At 50.5% G+C, this 19,865-nt stretch overlaps 1 protein-coding gene across 1 annotated transcript in view; it reads left to right on the top strand.

Moving 5' to 3' along the window:
- Positions 1-2,444: 2,444 nt before the first annotated feature.
- The window catches only part of LOC133137715 (phosphatidylinositol 4-kinase beta-like), a 26,064-nt gene continuing 8,643 nt past the window's right edge, over positions 2,445-19,865 (top strand). Inside the window, exons 1-6 of the mRNA XM_061256046.1 lie at positions 2,445-2,904; positions 13,018-13,668; positions 14,060-14,428; positions 17,971-18,015; positions 19,293-19,520; positions 19,835-19,865. The exon at positions 19,835-19,865 is cut by the window's right edge and continues 197 nt beyond it. Of these exons, the coding sequence (XP_061112030.1) occupies positions 13,024-13,668; positions 14,060-14,428; positions 17,971-18,015; positions 19,293-19,520; positions 19,835-19,865 (1,318 nt within the window). The 5' untranslated portion in view covers positions 2,445-2,904; positions 13,018-13,023. The remainder of the gene's footprint in view (positions 2,905-13,017; positions 13,669-14,059; positions 14,429-17,970; positions 18,016-19,292; positions 19,521-19,834) is intronic.

Here is a 19,865-nt window from a genome sequence, read left to right as displayed (position 1 = left end):
TTTCTCAGGAAAGCTGGTTTTTGAGGAATGATGTTTTGTGTTAGAGCATATAGAAACTGGCAGGGGCATCCTATCCTAAATTATAACTTTTGTAATGGTACAAAGCCACAGTCGAATCTGGCCCTTTTTGCTATAAGAGCACTTAACTGAAACGAATTTACAATTATTTTGAATTTTCCAGCTGCTCCTGAAATTACCACTCTATTTTTGCAGGTGGAGGGCGGTTTGTAAAATTTAATTTTAGAACAAGCCCATCAAATTGGAAAGTACAAGAAACAGCTGTTGAGATATGACGTAGATGTGAGCTTGGGGAATAATAATACAGTCGGGTTTTAACGGAAATGCACTGCCATTATTGCACTATATTGGAAAAAGCTGAAATAATAATAAAAATAATATAATTATTCAAATGACGTGGTGCTGAACGTTTGCGGTTAAAAGCTGAAAGCGCGTGACGTCAGCTGTAGCCAACGGCAGAATTTAAATTGAAATTCGAATCGTCCAGTTCCTTCCTCGACTCTCAAATCTGCCCAGCAGGACTTGTTCGTTATTACAAATGAGAAGATTGTTATTATTTATTTTCAAAAAAATGTTTTTATATACAGGCTAATATGGAATTGCACTTGGAGCAACGCATCGTATTCAGATCTAAACGTGGACCTGACATTTTTCGTATAGGCCTATTTAAAATGGAAGGAAACCAGAAATTTTAATCAGCTTGACGCGAATGAAAATTAATTAATTAATTAATAATAAAATACACAGTATTATTGGGCATTGTGTGTATTTTTCTCTTCATGTATCCACTTTCTATTCAACGAGTCCTGCAGTTTGTTTGTTTTTGCCCATTTGTTTTACCTGCAAATCTTTTGAAGGATCATTTTGGTGGTTTTGTGTTATTTTGAATGTACATTATCTTCCAGGTGTTTCTTTATCAAGTTTTTAGACTTATATGCTTCCTTTTTAAAACGAACCCAAAATTAAATAACACCAATGTCCAATGTGAACATATTTTGCATAAAGCAGACTGTAATAAATGTGTATATACGTGTTTGTGGGGGGAAAGCACTGTTTTTGCTCATCTTTTCTTGCCTTGAAAGTAAAGGTTTACAGTCAATCACGACTTTGGTTCTTGATGAAATGTCTCATCATATCTATTATCATTGTGTTTTGACCTATATCACAACATTTTATTTAGCCAAGGAATATTCCGCTGGGCCTTTAAAGACATCTAAAGAAATCAGGGGAACTTGGTAGAGGATTTTAAGGTGTAAAGACCTTTTACCACAGTAAAATGTTCAGTAATTCTTACGAAGGACATATTTTTATAGTTAGCTATGTTATCCATCCTCTGGTAAGTTTAGTGAATCGTTAATTGTCAATATGAATTTAGCAAATAGGCGGGAACTAATTATTTTAGTTCTCCAATTTAGGAATTTAACACTTTGACGAACGGAATGTTAAGAGCAACATGAAAATGTTGTAGTCTCCTTATACCTCCACATGGGGGCGATCTTCGATAAAGGTACTGTCACCTGGAGCAGAGTGGACTATCTGTGAGCCAGGGTGTTCCCAATTAACTCTCTGACCGCCAACTTTCCCAAATGATAATTTCTTGAACATTGGCATGTTAAAATTTGTGCATTTTTGGTGAATACACGAGTATTGTAATGGAAACACGCACACGCATAATTGGGAATTAAGTGATGGCCTGTATTAATTCATGATATGGCACCACTCACCACTTGTATTCCGCCTAATGTGTATTTTCCAATCAAATCACTTTGACATATATCCAGTATAAATGCCTACTTTAAAAGGGAATAAGGTTTGCACACCTACATTTAAATAAAATGTAAAAACAATGCCACACAAAGAAGAAGAGTAATCTGAACCCGATATCTGATAGCTAGGTCTCACTTACCATCAACACCGTTGAATCATGCAATGTACCGAGCCAGCTGTGAATTGTGTAGTTATTTTCAACATCTAATATCAGACAGTACATTAAGAAAAGAGGATATCATATTTCAGTGTGGATTTACAGTTAAAGAAATATGATCGCGTAACAAATAACAGGAATCTCAATATCATGTTTGAATGAATATTTTTATAATTTTAACAGTAGGGGTGAAAAATGCAGCTTTCAAATAAAAAATACAAAATGTTCAAACTGACAGCGAGTCAAACGTTTTTTTTCCCACGATTCAATAGTTTTCAAGTGGAAGTTGTTTAATTGATAGGCTAAATGTATGTCGCATAATTTTCACATTACTGTTTTAGATAATGGGCAAGGAATCCTATATTACAAGTCGCGCTGCATATTTACTTTCTTTAACGCAAACAAGAATGAAACCATACACCGTATGAAAAAATAATAACTATCCGCCTCTTGCACCCGAACTGAATCCACCCGCCACAAGAAATGGTTGTATCTTGCTTCTTCGGATGTTGATTGTAAAGTTCTCTTTTTTCAGGCGCAAATCGGGCAGCTATTACACCGTACCTTTGCGACGATCGAGGTCCTCGAACAATAACATAACACAACAATCTGTATGCTTTTGTACAGCTAGCAACCGAGTATATGAATAATGAACTGAAGAATGGTGACGTTGTAATTTAGCTCTAAACAAACGGAGGTGCGGGTAGGTTTGATTTGCGTAGGTTTGATTCATTGCGTGGGGTAATCAGGTTCGCCCACTCATCGCTGTGACATCGCCGGTTAAATTAAAATTTTTGAGGACCCGCAGGCCAGAAACGGACAGACCCGGGCCTGCCGAAGTTGAACAAACTAGTCGGGATCTGCGCGAGTGGGGAAAAGAGAGAGTCCTTTCCCCATGGAGCGAATAAACCGGAGATAAGAAAATAAAACATATTTTTACTCGACCGTTAACAGATTACCAGGTAAGAGTGACATGACTACGTATTGTATTTTCAGCTACGGTTAAATATATATTTTAAAATAAGAATATGTATCGTGTTAGCCTAACATTACGCTAGCTTGCCAGTTCATAATAAAACTGACGTTAGTGGGTTCGTACACCCTGTCAGTATTTCGTAGTTAGCATAGTTAACGTCAAATTACTATATGATATCAACCCTACGTGTATAATTAACTGTAAAAATATTAAATTAGAGCGTAAACTAGCTGCCTGTAAAGCACTCGGCAGCAATTGGCTGGTCGTGGCAGGCTAGCTAACATCCTTCGTAGTGTAGCCGCTTGTCGTTGTTTTGGCACTAGCTCGCTAGCTTAATGAGAGCCACAATTGTGTTTATCCTTGTAAGTTACTAAATTAACCGAATTCATTGCCACGGTAAATTGCAGACCTCTCATTGTTATTTTGCGTGCGCGGTGCTAACGTTAACGGGCTTTAATGGTGTCGCTTGTTATCAGGGGAGGACTTGTGGCTTTAAAAAATACGCAGTCTGTGCAGCAACGTGATTTTTGTTGTTGTTATTCTTTCTTGTTCACGTCTTCAGTTTTTTGACGCTTGTAACGTCGCTTTCTCAATATACTATAGTTCGCAAGCTAGTTAGTTAGCTAACATATATAGCACGCATTCCCAGCGAGCCGATAAATAGTGATGTTGTATTAATACCAGCATTGTGGTTCACTGGCACTGTTGACTATCGCGGCAAACTGTTAATAGTGCAGGCGTATCTCTGCCTATAAAATGCAGCACATTTAGTTCAAACGCAAGCTGCCTTTACTTCGAATTCCGCACAATATGTATACCTAGTTTGTGGTTTGATAAATGGAATTTGTACTCGGCTAACACTTGGAACTTAACCCCTAACGTACCTTGCATGTACGTAGTCAATTAACGCAAAGACTAGATGGCTAACTGGAATTAGTAGGTTATTTATTTCGTTTGCTGCACAAAAACAAACTTTTGTCAGAAATCTCACAAGGTTCTCAAATGCAACGAGTGTGATGTCTGTCTGTGGCTTATGAGTGTATAGTTGATATATGTTTGCTAGCTATGTTGATTATTAGTGGGCTATGGCAGTTTATGTTAATTTGGCAGATACGGGAAAAATAGCCAAGAGAAATAAGTAATGACGAATGTTTAATGTAGTCGTTTTCCGGGTGGGGGGGACTTGTGTATCATTAGATTAATTATAGGTATCCTGCTGTGATTTGGGAACCTCCGCGTCTTCGATTACCTAAATGGTGCGGGGGGTTTTGCCAATGTAGGGGGCGATAAAAGAAAACCCCGGGTGTTGACATGGGAAGTTGGGTGTTTTCCGGCTTGTGTGGCAGTTACAGTCGCGCTGCTGGTGTCACGACCGACCCTCACCCACTTCTCTAAACCCACGCGCTGGCTGTTGCGCGCCGCCGGGCAGGAGGGTGTAATTGCGCGCGTGTCGGCGGCTCGGCGCGTAGGTTCCGGAAACGCGGCTCCTTTTACAGACACCGACATACTTCCTCCTGCTGTGCGTTCATTATTTCAGTGAATTATACACCCTGCCGACACTGTTGGTCATATTTCTGCCGCTGGATTGCCTTTTTGCCGAGACGGCGTCAAAATACTGTGAAAATAACTGAGCAAAAAAAAAGAAGCTGGGGGCATTAGTTCACAGTGCCTTGTTACGGGAGACTAGTTGACTTGCTGAGAACACTGAAGGCAAACCCAGTGTTGGCATTTACGGCCTTACGCAGGCAGCTGCTGTAGTATTTACAGAGCATCATCGACGCTTTTGGGATTCAAAGAGGAAATATCATGTTTTTCAAATCATTACCCCAGGGATTCCCAAACTTTTTTCTGATTTGACATCAAATGATTTTCGACATTCCCATATCTTAAAGAGAAAACTTTATACTAAATATGTTTTAGTTTTTCTTTATTCATTTCCCCAAAGATTTTCAGGCAACCCCTTCAAATTAGACTACCCCATGTGCTGTAGTGACCCAGTTTGGGAGCCTATGCATTACACTATCACCTTAGACTGCTTATCTGGAGTGAATCTCACAGTTTATTTATTCTTTAGGCACTGTGTATTTCTACAGTTGCATGTTTACTGAAGCGGTCCAGGGGCACCTCATAGCGTGGTGATACTTCAGGCACAATGGAGCGGTGATTAGCACTGTTGGCTTGCAAAGACGGTCTGGGTTCGACCCTCTGTGTGGACTGTGCATGTTCTCCCCGTGTCTGTGTGGAGTGTACATGTCCTCTCCGTGTCTGTGTGGAGTGTGCATGTTCTCCCCGTGTCTGTGTGGAGTTGGCATGTTCTCCCCGTGTCTGTGTGGAGTTGGCATGTTCTCCCCGTGTCTGTGTGGAGTTGGCATGTTCTCCCCATGTCTGTGTGGACTGTGCATGTTCTCCCCGTGTTCACGTGGGTTCCGTCTGGCTACTCCGGTTTCCTCCCACACTCAGACATGCCTGTCAGGTGTGCTCCTGCCGTTTCCCTTGACCATGGCGCTGGCCTGATGACTGGAGTTGGTCCCCGGGCACTGCACTGTGGCTGCCCACTGCTACTGAGTCAAGTGCAGAGGACAAATCCCCCACGGGGTTCGATAAAGTGTATCTTACACCTTGGTTGAGGGTGAAACGGGCGCAGGGACTGACCTGCTGTGTATGAGTTTGGACCCAGTGCCCGCGTGCAGAGTGCTTATGTGGAACCGAGCCACTGGGGCGTTCGGCCCGGCGGAGAGGACTCCCGGCGCTTGGCTGTCGGGTATTCCCGGTCTTCCAGACCTCTTGAATCCACACCAGGCCTCCCGACCCGCCCGGATTCCGGCTTTGCGTTTTGGTGGGATGCACGTCTGGTCTGAGGCCGTGGCCTGGTCCTGGGCTGATGTCCCGTGTGTTTGTGGAGATGAGCCTGGTCCTGGGCTGATGTCCCGTGTGTTTGTGGAGATGAGCCTGGTCCTGGGTTGATGTCCCGTGTGTTTGTGGAGATGAGCCTGGTCCTGGGTTGATGTCCCGTGTGTTTGTGGAGATGAGCCTGGTCCTGGGTTGATGTCCCGTGTGTTTGTGGAGATGAGCCTGGTCCTGGGCTGATGTCCCGTGTGTTTGTGGAGATGAGCCTGGTCCTGGGTTGATGTCCCGTGTGTTTGTGGAGATGAGCCTGGTCCTGGGTTGATGTCCCGTGTGTTTGTGGAGATGAGCCTGGTCCTGGGTTGATGTCCCGTGTGTTTGTGGAGATGAGCCTGGTCCTGGGCTGATGTCCCGTGTGTTTGTGGAGATGAGCCTGGTCCTGGGTTGATGTCCCGTGTGTTCATGGAGATGAGCCTGGTCCTGGGTTGATGTCCCGTGTGTTTATGGAGATGAGTCGGATGCACACTGCAGTAGATCCCCCAGCGCGGAGACTGGGATGTTAAGAGAACTTTCAGCCAACAAAGTTTAGTCATCGCGAATGATGTCATGCAAATAAATATCCTCCTGTCGCTATCAGTGATGCAGGGCAGGGCTAAGAGCTCATAAGCCTGAAAAACTGTGTGTGTGTGTGTGTGTGTGTGTGTGAGAGAGCGTTTGTGTGTGCATGGGTGTGTGTAAGAGTGAGGGAATGTGAGTGTGTGAGGTGCATGAGGTTATGGGCACCCCGGATGGCTGTGTGTGTGTGTGCGTGCGAGAGTGAGAGAGTGAGAGAGTGAGAGAGTGAGAGAGTGAGAGAGTGAGAGAGTGAGAGAGTGAGAGAGTGAGAGAGTGAGAGAGTGGTTACTGGGACCCCAGAGAGTGGTGTGAGGTCCAGGTGAATCACGCGCTACAGTAGATGTTGTGCCAAACAGCTGTGCTGCTGTGCTCTGGAGCTCTGTTACAGCACTGCACTGCGCAGAGAGGGAGAGAAGAGGCTCTGGCTTGCCTTCACACTCATCTCTGTATATCTCTCTTCCCTACTCTCTTTTCTCCTTGTTCCTTCCTCTCCTTTCCCCAATCTCTCTCTCTCTCTCTCTCTCTCTCTCTCTCTCTCTCTCTCTCTCTCAGCTCTTCTCCACAGCTGGGTGGGGGCAGGAGTAAACACACTGAAGTAAAAATAAGAAAATGGGCTTATTTATTTTTCTGCCATTCTCAATCCACGGTCACATGATCCTGTGATGTCACCCTACTGACTTCACACACACACTGCAGCTCACATGGTGCCACAGGAGAGGAACAGCCTCTCACACACACACTCACACACTCGCGCACACACACACTCACTCACACTCACACACACACACACACACACACACAGTTGTGTTGTTGTGCTGTGTTTTGCGGTTGTGCTGTGCTGTGTTTTGCGGTTGTGTTGTGCTGTGTTTTGCGGTTGTGTTGTGCTGTGTTTTGCGGTTGTGTTGTGCTGTGTTTTGCGGTTGTGCTGTGCTGAATAATGTGGCGTTATGCGTGTGCTCAGGATGTCCTCTCCGTGTGCCCAGACACACTTCCTCAGCGGTGGACAATAGCGGAGGTGTAATCTAATCTAATCTAATCTGGTCTAATGTAATAATGAGTTGGATGTATGCGGTATTTAGCTGAGAATCTGATCCTCTGCGCCCTCCTGACTGAATGGTAGGTGGGGTGGGGGGAGGGCGGTATGTACGGAGCGGGTTTTGTTCCGCGCGTTACCGGAGCAGAACACGGGGACAGGCCGACAAACGCATTCCAGAGTGCTGAGGATACGGGCGGTCACAAAATGGAGGCTGAGATTGTTTTTAGTGAAAATAAAAGGGAGAGACTCGGTGTGGCGGATGGCGTCACAGCGGACGGGAGTGTGAGTGTGAGTGCGGGGGAGCCTGGTTTGAGTTTGGGGCGCTGGGGAGACCGCACCCCTGTCCGCCCGCGTGCCGTGTTCCCGTGCGCTGGTATTTCCTCCCACACATCTGGAGCGGGCGGCCCCGCCCCCGCCTCTCAAACGCGCACCGAGCGCTGATCCGGGATCAGCCGCCGCCTGCGTTTCCTGCTGGAGAAGGTCGGAGTGCGGGCAGGGGAGACTGATCTCAGATCAGCACCTGTGCTCTTGAGATGTTAAGTGCACTCTACGTTTTTTTTTTTTACATCGAATGTTTCACCTACTCAACTTTGTCATCCGTTGTATTCAACAAGTATGCTCAATCGTTGGCGTGCTTGCCTACTGTCGAGTGTACTTGTTGTGTACACTGGAAGGGAAAGTTAAGTAGGCAGACATTTCTCGAGATGTAGTGTACTTTATATCCCGGGATGATATACTTATTTTCGGGGTTTAAAGGAAGTAAATCCCTGAATATGAAAGAACACTTGAACATGTTGTTTTTGGTGCGGCCTGCCTTCAGTTCACCGCCAGATTTTGACGGTGGCCCGGTTTGAGGACCTCTGCTGAACAGAGTGGACGGCTTTACGCCCATTTTGAGTGCCGCTGACTCTAGTGGTGATGGGTGATGGGCCTGTGCTGTCTATCGCTGGACTGTGAACCGATCGAGAAGACTTTGCCCTCCACAGTGAAACGCTGATTACTGCGAAGTAGGTCACTAATGGTTTGTGATGTCCTGTCCCAGCTCCTAATCTGGGGTTTGATGCAGAGCGTTCCTCCTTTCTGCCTTTCGGGGGAACCTAACCAGGGGGCTGCACGATATATCGTATATTTATCATCGTCGAGATATGAACGTGTGTGGTAAACGCAACGCTGCAGACTGCTCGAACTGCTGTGAATAGTCTTTTTTTTTTTAATCGATGTTTTGTTAAATGAATTGGCTGTTCATGTGGACTTTGTTCAGTAAAAGCATGTTGGAAATTATGCATTCAGCGGGCATTGGCTATTCCTTGTCTGGGGTCTATGTTAGCTGTGTACCTAAAGCAGAAAGACATTAGAACTGCATGCCGCGATATTTATATCGTCATATCGTCATCGCGATATTCAACGTTATCGCACATCTCATGTTTCCCTCCTGTCGTGCAGCCCTAACCCTGACCCGGCTCATGAGCCTGGGGAAAGTGTTTATTTGTTGTTGTTTTTTTTAAAGATATTTTTTAGGCCTTTTTCAGCTTTATTGGACAGTATATAGTATAGAGAGACAGGAAGAATGGGAGCGAGAGAGAGGGGAAGACATGCGACAAAATGTCAGACGGTCGGATTCGAACCGCCGACGTCGCGGCTCGCAATGAGCATGCGGTCAGTGCTCTACAGGCTGCGCCACCGAGACACCGGCGAAAGTGTTTATTCGGACCGACCGTTCATTAGTCTGCGCGTGCTCAACCTGAAGGCTGGGCGTGTCCAACCGAACACTTTCCCCGGGGTTTCATTCCACACTCCGGTCCTCCTCTGGGACGCTGCGCGCGGGCGTCCGATTCCCGTCGGATGTGATCTGTGATCATTTAGAGAAACAGCCTCGGGGGGGCGTGTTTGTTTTTAAAGCTGTAACCGTGTAGAGCCAGGGCCGGTGTAATTTAAGTCGTTATCTAAATGCGGGCCTTGGGCAGCGGCCAATCGGATCGCAGGATGTGAGCTTCCTCAAACGGGCCGGACCTGCTGCCGGTGTTACAGCCTCGGGGGGGGGGGGGGGGGGGGGGCTGCTACTTCCTGATTCTGCTCACCCAGTTTCGCCCTCCCCCTGTTGGTCAACACGTCCGGTGTGTGACATCCTCCGGGCCTGTCGGAGTGGACTGTTTTACACGAGGGTGAGAGCGAGGCGATGGAGCAACACGGTCCTCTCTGGCCTCGCCCACTTCAGTCTGATACAGTGCACTTCAGTCTGATACAGTGTACTTCAGTCTGATATAGTGTACTTCAGTCTGATATAGTGCACTTCAGTCTGATATAGTGCACTTCAGTCTGATATAGTGCACTTCAGTCTGATATAGTGCACTTCAGTCTGATACAGTGCATTTCAGTCTGATATAGTGCATTTCAGTGTGCTCCTTCATTGGCCAGTTGATACGATTTATTTTCCCCCATAGGTTTCTATTGGAGGCGGCACGGATGGTGCAGTGGGTAGCACTGCCGCCTCACAGCAAGGAGGTCCTGGGTTCGAATCCCCGTCGGCCGGGGCCTCTCTGTGCGGAGTTTGCATGTTCTCCCCGTGTCTGCGTGGGTTTCCTCCGGGTACTCTGGTTTCCTCCCACAGTCCAAAGACATGCATGTTAGGCTGATTGGAGAGTCTAAATTGCCCATAGGTATGAGTGTGTGAGTGAATGGTGTGTGTGCCCTGCGATGGACTGGCGACCTGTCCAGGGTGTATTCCTGCCTTTCGCCCAATGTATGCTGGGATAGGCTCCAGCCCCCCTGCGACCCTGTTCAGGATAAGCGGGTTCAGATAATGGATGGATGGGGTTTCTATTGGGCGTCGCTGTCCCTAGCTGTTCTATACTGTAAGCACTGGGTACATTACATTATTGGCATTTGGCAGACGCTCTTATCCAGAGCGACGTACAGTTGCAGGAGACAATCCTCCCGTGGAGCAATGCAGGGTTAAGGGCCTTGCTCAAGGGCCCAACGGCTGTGCGGATCTTATTATGGCTGCACCGGGATTCGAACCACCGACTTTGCGTGTCCCAGTCATTTACCCAAACCACTACACTACAGGCCGCCCCATAAACTCTGTTATTGTTGAGTGAGTGCCGTCTCAGAGCACTGTTGAGTGGCGATGTTCAGACCTGTGCTGTACGCAGGGAGGGTGTTGAGTGGCGATGTTCAGACCTGTGCTGTACGCAGGGAGGGTGTTGAGTGGCGATGTTCAGACCTGTGCTGTACGCAGGGAGGGTGTTGAGTGGCGATGTTCAGACCTGTGCTGTACGCAGGGAGGGTCAAACGGGCCTGGGGGCCGTGCTTTTGGAGGAGACATGATCGTGCTGAAATGAGTCCTGCACCGTCGCGTGTGTGGCCCCCCGGTGTGTGTGGCCCCCCGGTGTGTGGCCCCCGGTGTGTGGGTCCCCGGTGTGTGGGGCCCCCGGTGTGTGTGGCCCCCTGTGTGTGGGGCCCCCTGTGTGTGTGGCCCCCCGGTGTGTGTGGGCCCCCCTGTGTGTGTGGGCCCCCCTGTGTGTGTGGGCCCCCCTGTGTGTGTGGGCCCCCCTGTGTGTGGGGCCCCCTGTGTGTGGGGCCCCCCTGTGTGTGGGCCCCCCTGTGTGTGTGGCCCCCCTGTGTGTGGGGCCCCCCTGTGTGTGTGGCCCCCCGGTGTGTGTGGGCCCCCGGTGTGTGTGGCCCCCCGGTGTGTGTGGGCCCCCGGTGTGTGTGGCCCCTGGTGTGTGGCCCCCCGGTGTGTGGGCCCCGTGTCAGCGCATGGCTGTACGTGTGGAACGCTGACGCTGAGAGCACCTGACGTAAAGAGCACGGGTGACCCGGGAGGGAAAGGCAGCGTTCCTCTCCTCTCTGAAAGAAAAGAAAGAAAAGGTATGCAAGGCTGATGTGACAGTTCTGATAAGAGGAGTTTAAAAAAAAGAAAGAAGAAGACAAAAACTGGTTTTGCTGACAGGGAGGCCTGGCCAAATCACCTTAACATGGCGTCGTCCTTCTCTGTACAAACTGCTAAGAACTCAAAACTAGAGAGCGGGTATTTGCTCAGAACTGGGAGCTTCTTACTGGAAACTGTAATTTGTGGTATGATAATTTTCTGGGGAACAGCAGGTGGGTACTGACTGCTGTAATTATGACTCAAATTCAAATATTCAAACGCCCTGGATTCAGTGGATAATCCTGCCAGGCTGCTGATTTCTGCCTTTATTTGGGATTGTTATCAGGCCTGTGATTGGCTGGCTCAGGAGGGGATGCAGGACACGGTCACACACACACACACACACACACACACACACACACACACCCTTCAGACAGTCGCACACGTGTGGCAGTGGTCCTGGTGATGGGCATGGCATGTCGACGGCAGTTTTGGCGCACGTGTGCAGTAGAGATGCATCTGCTGATTGTGTGCGGAACCAGCCGTTCTGCGTCATGCATTCCTCAATGAGGGAGGGAGGGAGGGAGGGAGGGAGAGAGAGAGAGAGAGAGAGAGAGAGAGAGAGAGAGGGAGAGGGAGAGGGAGAGGGAGAGGGAGAGGGAGAGGGAGAGGGAGAGGGAGAGGGAGAGAGGGAGTTACTGCTGAACCATAGCGGCCTTGTGTGTGACACAATAACCCCATGCATGTCATGTGGTGAGGGAGAGAGATGGAGGGAGAGGGAGAGAGAGAGATGGAGGGAGAGAGATGGAGGGAGAGGAGCAGGTCTTTTCCTGGGCCCAGTAGAGTTGAGTATCAGGGCCAGGCTGTGCTATGAGTGTGTAAACATCTCTCATCTGAGCTCTGTGTGCAGGTTCCTATCTGCTGGCCCATCAGCAGTGTCAATATTGAGCTTAGCCACACGTGAGCTCTGCACGTTTCCCTGTGAACCCCACACACACACACACACACACACACACACACACACACACACACACACACACACACACACACACACACACACACAAGCACGCATACATATATACACACGCGCACTCTCACTCACACATACACACACGTGAACAAGTACATAATCTCTGTCTCTGTTTGTCGTTTATCTTGTGGCGTGGATTCCGCCATTCCGTTGGAGCCGGAAAGGGTTTCTGAAACGACGTAGTCACGGCGACGGTGACGTTTGGACGGAGAACCTGCCCGCCGGGGTCAGACGGCGGCCCCTCTGCCGCGGGGTTGCGAGATTCGAGAGCCGGTTGCGTAACTGCGATGTGCTCCGCCTGTCGTTCGAGAGGAAGGTTCTCTCCCACGCCTCTGGAAAGAGGAACAGCACGTGCGCTTGACGCAGCTGCTTTGGGCACCGTTCAGCTGTGTTTGTGTGTAGCGACGATGCTGCTCTGCAGACATGTAGCTTTTCATGCTAACGTATTAGCATGTCCTGCTAACGTATTAGCATGTCCTGCTAACGTATTAGCATGTCCTGCTAACGTATTAGCGTGTCGTGCTAATGAACCTGGAACAGCCTGCAGTTGCTAACTCAGGCAGTGGGGTAGGCTCTTTCAGAATTTATTGTTGTGTGGAAGATATAAGGCACTAATAACCTTATTTCCCCATGAAGGGATCCCAGAATGTCTCGGAGGAGAGCTGTGTGAATGTTTCGGCTGACCTCTCCGCTCCTCCCCCAGAGGCTCATGGGAGACACGGACGTGGCGCTGCCCCCTGCCCGGATGGCGGAGCTCCAGCGAAGCCCCTCCTCGGCCTCCGCCTCTTCCTCCTTCTCCACCTCCTCCTCCTCCTCCTCGGGCTCGGCCTGCACCTCCTCCTGCCCTTCCTCCCCCTCCACCTCCTGCTCCTCCTCCTCGGTGCACCTCCCCCCTCCCGGCAGCCCCGGCGCCAGCTCCTCCAGCAGCCTGAGCGGGGCGGAGGGCGCGGCCGCGCTGGGCGTGATTTCGGAGGGGGACGCGGGGATCCTCATCGACCCCGAGGTGGCCAAGGCGGCCTGCCGGGAGGTCCTGGAGAAGGTCATGCTCCGCGAGGGGGAGGAGCCTGCGCCCGGCCTGCCCAACGGCCACGCCCACCACCACGACGACGTGGGCGTGGCCGGGATGCCTCCGCGAATCCGGGAGGAGGACGAGGACGAGGGGGCGGGGCCAGGGCCGGGGCGGGGCGTCCGGCAGCAGAGGGACTCCGCCGCGGCGAAGCAGTCCTGGCTCCTGCGGCTCTTCGAGTCGAAGCTCTTCGACGTCTCCATGGCGATGTCCTACCTGTACAAGTCCAAGGAGCCGGGCGTGCAGGCGTACATCGGCAACCGGCTGTTCAGCTTCGGCGACGGCGAGGTGAGCGGCCCGCGTTGTGTTAGCATGTCGTGCCATTGATTAGCACGTCATTCTACTGTGTTAGCATGTCGTGCTAATGTATTAATGTGTACTGCTAATGCATTAGCATGTCATTCTAGTGTGTTAGCATGTTGTGCTAATGTATTAATGTGTACTGCTAATGCATTAGCATGTCATTCTAGTGTGTTAGCATGTTGTGCTAATGTGTTAGCATGTCCAGCCAATGAATACAAGGCAGACTGGAACCATTTTATTGTGGCTAAATTGAGCAGTGGGGCTGGGCCTCCCGGAACGCGCCGATGGAACCGGCGGCCTTTCTGCCTGCCGGACGAGCGCCCTCTCCTTCCCTGCTGAGCCTCACCGCTCACGCCCCCCCCCCCTCCCCCCCCAGGTGGACTTCTACCTGCCGCAGCTGCTCAGCATGTACGTGCACATGGACGAGGACGTGGGCGACGCCATCCGGCCGTACGTGGTGCACCGCTGCCGGCAGGGCGTGGCCTTCTCGCTGCAGTGCGCCTGGCTGCTGGGGGCGTACTCCTCCGACATGCACATCTCCACGCAGCGGCACTCCCGCGGCACACGCCTGCGCCGCCTCATCCTGAGCGAGGAGCTGAAGCCCCCCGCCCCGCCCGAGCCCGGCCTGTCCCCCTCCAAGCGCACGCACCAGCGCTCCAAGTCTGACGCCGCCGCCAGCGTCAGCCTGGCCAGCGGCCTCAAGAGGACCGCCAGCAACCCCAAGGTGGAGAGCAGCCCGGACGAGGTGAGCCTCTTCGTCTCTTCCCCTCTGCGTCTCTGCGTCTCTCTGCGTCTAGTGATGTAACGATCACCACTGAACATTCTAGTGATGTAACGATCACTATTGAACATTCTAGTGATGTAACGATCACCACTGAACATTCTACTGATGTAACGATCACTACTGAACATTCTACTGATGTAACGATCACTACTGAACATTCTACTGATGTAACGATCACCACTGAACATTCTACTGATGTAACGATCACCACTGAACATTCTACTGATGTAACGATCACTACTGAACATTCTACTGATGTAACGATCACCACTGAACATTCTAGTGATGTGACGATCACCACTGAACATTCTACTGATGTAACGATCACTACTGAACATTCTACTGATGTAACGATCACCTCTGAACATTCTACTGATGTAACGATCACCACTGAACATTCTACTGATGTAACGATCACCACTGAACATTCTACTGATGTAACGATCACTACTGAACATTCTACTGATGTAACGATCACTACTGAACATTCTACTGATGTAACGATCACTACTGAACATTCTACTGATGTAACGATCACCACTGAACATTCTACTGATGTAACGATCACTACTGAACATTCTACTGATGTAACGATCACTACTGAACATTCTACTGATGTAACGATCACCACTGAACATTCTACTGATGTAACGATCACCACTGAACATTCTACTGATGTAACGATCACCACTGAACATTCTACTGATGTAACGATCACCACTGAACATTCTACTGATGTAACGATCACCACTGAACATTCTAGTGATGTAACGATCACCACTGAACATTCTAGTGATGTAACGATCACTACTGAACATTCTACTGATGTAACGATCACTACTGAACATTCTACTGATGTAACGATCACCACTGAACATTCTACTGATGTAACGATCACTACTGAACATTCTACTGATGTAACGATCACTACTGAACATTCTACTGATGTAACGATCACTACTGAACATTCTACTGATGTAACGATCACTACTGAACATTCTAGTGATGTAACGATCACCACTGAACATTCTAGTGATGTAACGATCACCACTGAACATTCTAGTGATGTAACGATCACCACTGAACATTCTACTGATGTAACGATCACCACTGAACATTCTACTGATGTAACGATCACTACTGAACATTTTACTGATGTAACGATCACCACTGCGAACACGACTGCAGCAGAGTTCTAGAACACTGGCTTAGACTTGAAAAGCAGAAAAACTTTCCAAAATAACTGTGAAAATGGATGTCATGGTGCAAAGCAGCACTGATTCTCAGGTCTGTGTTGTTGACACGGAAGGTTGTGTTTCCCTGCTGTTTAAATCTGAACAGTCCTCTGACCGTGATTAAAGGGGTGTGTTTTACGGCCGTGTGTGTGTGTGTGTGTGTGTGTGTGTGTGTGTGTGTGTGTGTGTGTGTGTGTGTGTGTGTGTGTGTGTGTGTGTGTGTGTGTGTGTGTGTGCGTGTGTGTGTCTGCATGTGTGAGTGAGGCGTTTCCTCTATCTCGGTGGAGTCTCTGTGGACGGAGAACATCTGGGCTGATTGTGTGACTCAGCGTGTGCTCCCTGCAGTAAAACACACTTCAGCAGATGTGTGTGTGTGTGTGTGTGTGTGTGTGTGTGTGTGAGAGAGATCTTTCACAGACCAGGGTCTGCCCACCCCACTGAATCTTCTCCAGGTCTGAGTTTAAGGCTGGTGTGCAGGGGGTGTTCAGTTTGTGGGTCTGTTTGTGGCATCTGCTGTCTTCCCTGCTGTGGGTCCCACGGCCATTGTGAGTTGTGAGAAGGGAGGGGCTCTGGCTGCCTGCTCTGTGAGGGGGAGGGGAGGTCAGAGGAAGGTGAGGTGAGGGGGTGTGTGTGCGCGTGGAGGGGGGGGTTGTTTTTTTGGACCGGCAGATGGGGAGAGCTGGGATGAGCTGTAGGCCGGAGTGAGTGAACCAGACGTGAGTGTGAGAGTGTGAGAGTGTGAGAGTGTGAGAGTGTGAGAGTGTGAGAGTGTGAGAGTGTGAGAGTGTGTGTGCATACTTCAGTAGTGTCTCATCCAGACCGTGGTGGTCTGTGCATCTCTCTCTCTCTCTCTCTCTCTCTCTCTCTCTCTTTGATCTGACTTTAAGGTGTTCTTCAGTGAACATTCTAATGCTGATGTAACAATCACTACTGGTGAATCAAATTCTGACTTGAGAATTTTCAGAAGGAAAACATTCCAAAACAACCTGCTCTAGAAAGGTCAGCTGCTCTCATTCACCACTTCCTCACACACACACTCTCACACACCCACACACACACACACATACACACACACTGCTGCCACATGTCTGTCTCACTTGCTCAACACACACATCCTCCTCTCTGAATGTACTCCCACCCCCCTCTCTCTCTCATCCTCCTCTCTCTAGTCCTCCCTCTTGTTCTCTCCTCACTCTCTTCTGTCTGATCTTTATCTGTCTCCCTGCTGTTTTACCACATCTCCCTCTCTCTCCCTCCCTCTCTCTCTCCCTCCCTCCCTCTCTCTCTGTGTGTGATCTCTCTCCTCTTTTATCACTTGCTTCCTAAATCCTACCCAACTTCACGCAACGCTACGCAAAACGCTAGGCAAGACGCTTCTCTTTCACCACTCTTTCCACTTCCCCCTCTGCTCTTTCTCTCTCTCTCCCTTTCTCAGTCTCTCCCTCACTCTCTCTCTCTACCCTTTCTCTTTATCTCCACCCCTCACGCACACACTTGCCCTTCCCCTCTTCTTGTCCACACGTCTCCCTGTGGGCCGCCTGTCTCCACGGTAACACGTGGGGGGGGGGGGTCAGGGTCAGCACTCACATGGCTGGTGACAGCGTCCTCCGTGTTCTGATCTCAGTGCACACTCCTGTGTGTGTGTGTGTGTGTGTGTGTGTGTGTGAGAGAGAGACAGATACAGAATGATCTATGGAAAGTCAAAGTACAGGTTCGCTGTTCAGCTCCACGTCCCGAGGGTTCGCGGTGTCACTTCACTTGGGCGTACACCCCCTGATTTCTCCTGCTTGGTTCTGATAATGAGCTGAGTACTGAAATCGATCGGTGTTGCTCAAGGTAGGTGTGAATACCTGCAGACACCTGCGTGACCCGCAGGACGTGGAGTTGAGCAGCGCTAATGTAGGTTATCGGGGGGGGGGGGGGGGGAACCTGTACTTTGTCTTTCCACAGGTCGATACGGCACCGGTATCCACTGAGAGAATGCGGCTTATCTCATGCCCCCCACCCTGTTTGTTCCCTCGAATGGTCCGTTCCAATAGGTGCCATAAACCACGTTCTCTCCCCTGGAACAGCTCACGTCTGTAGGGCAGGGGGGAGGGGGGAGGGAAGGTGTTAAAATTAGCGCTCTCAGCCCCGTTGCGGCATCATGGTTCCTCTGACGGCTCTCCCCGTGTGAGAGTTGCCAGATGGCCGGAGGTCTGGGCGGGCGTGAGAATCACCGTTGTCCTGTTTGTCTCCTCCCTGTTCCTCCTAACCTTCCTTTCCCAGGAGTTGAGTGACAGCGGGGAGAGCCTCGAGTCTGAGAGTGGTGCAGTAAGTCACCCCCCCCCCCCCCCCTCTGACTTCCTGTCCTGGTGCATTGTGGGATACTGGCTGTCCTCTGTGGCCGCGCTGTTCTCCTCTCTGATGATCTGAGGAGTCTGCTGTGTGGAAAAATCAAACGCTGTCGCGTTCGCGTCAGCAGGGAAGGAAGCCAAACTCTGCCCCCCACCCCCCCGGACAGCCCCCCTCCCCCCTCCTCCTTTTGGGACAGGCCAACGTAAACAAACATGGCTTCCAGGCGAGGGGGGTCTGGTTCAGTGTGGGCCAGAGTTTCGTTTCGTTCTGGACCTCTGTGGTCCCTTAAATCGTTTCTGGATACGATCGGCCGCCATTTTGGCTCAGGTCTGCAGCAGAGGTGCGAATCCCAGCTGAGCTGGAGCTCTTCTCATCTCAACTCCACTCAATGGAGACAGAGCTGCAGCTAACCTGCAGTTTGGCCGCAAGGGATTCTGGGACTCGTAGTCCTTTGCTGCAGACTTGACACAAACAGAGGCAGGGTCGGGTGTCCCTCAGTGTTGCCGTGGTAATCGGGAATGAGAGGGTTCTCTGGGGGGGGATGATGGTGATGGTGACTGATGATGCTGATGAAGGTGGTGGTTATTATGATGATGATGATGATGATGAGAGAACATGGTTGATGTGGGGAGGATGTCCTGCTGTCAAAAGTTCCATAGTCCCATAATTCGTCTTAAGGCCGGTTTATAGTCGCTTTTTACTTGTTGCTGCGGACAACGTCCACCGTCTACGTCGGACAACAATAAAACGTTTCAGTGGAGCGACACTCTGCCACTGGACTATAAACCGGCCTGAGCGCTTCAGTCCCCGACCGCGTGTGTTCACACGGGACCCGCCTGCCTGACCTCGACCCCAGCCCTCCGTGAGTTCGGCCGCTCCTCACCCAGCCCTCCTCTCCTGCCCCGCTGCCCCCGCTCAGAGAGAGCACACATCCCCCCCCCCGTGTGCTCAGGAGTGGCCGGAGGTGCGCTGTGTGGGCAGAGTAAGATCAACGCGGGGTCTTTGAGCTCCGGGTATCCGTGGAGCGGTTGCTCCCTGCGCTCGGATAAGATTAGCGCTTCGCGCAGACAGACCGCCGTCGCCGTGGTTACAGGCTGATCGGTCGGGGTCACGGCGAGTGACTGCGTATCTGAGGTTTTACTGCCGCTGGGACACAGAAAACGTTCTGTACTGAGGGTGGACTCCGCTGTCCTTCTGTGGGCTATGCTATCTGACATTCTCTCTCTCCCCCTCCCTCCCTCCCCCTCCTCCAGCCGGTGCGTCTGGCTCCCCAGAGGGAGTTTGTGAAGTCCCTGATGGGCATCGGGAAGCGCCTGGCCACCCTGCCCACCAAGGAGCAGAAGACCCAGCGGCTGATCTCTGAGCTCTCCCTGCTCAACCACAAGCTGCCCTCCCGCGTCTGGCTGCCCACCGCCGCCTTCCACCACCACGTCGTGAGGGTCCCCCACACCCAGGGCGTGGTGCTCAACTCCAAGGACAAGGTGTGTGTGTGTGTGTGTGAGTGAGTGTGTGTGAGAGTGAGTGTGAGTGTGAGTGTGAGTGTGAGTGTGAGTGTGAGTGTGAGTGTGAGTGTGAGTGTGAGTGTGAGAGTGAGAGTGAGAGTGAGAGTGAGAGTGAGTGTGAGTGTGAGTGTGAGTGTGAGTGTGAGTGTGAGTGTGAGTGTGAGAGTGAGAGTGAGAGTGAGAGTGAGAGTGAGAGTGAGAGTGAGAGTGAGCATTCTGCAGAACTCCCAGTCCCAGTTTTGGGTGTGTTTGTGTGAAGCGTGTGCTGAGCGGCGCTGTGTGTCCCCTCCCAGGCCCCGTACCTGATCTACGTGGAGGTTCTGG

This window comes from Conger conger, chromosome 9 (assembly GCF_963514075.1).
Source record: "Conger conger chromosome 9, fConCon1.1, whole genome shotgun sequence".
In the NCBI taxonomy this organism is placed as follows: Eukaryota; Metazoa; Chordata; class Actinopteri; order Anguilliformes; family Congridae; genus Conger; species Conger conger.
Note: the sequence above shows the minus strand (reverse complement) of the source record. Positions and strands in the feature narration are given on the sequence as shown.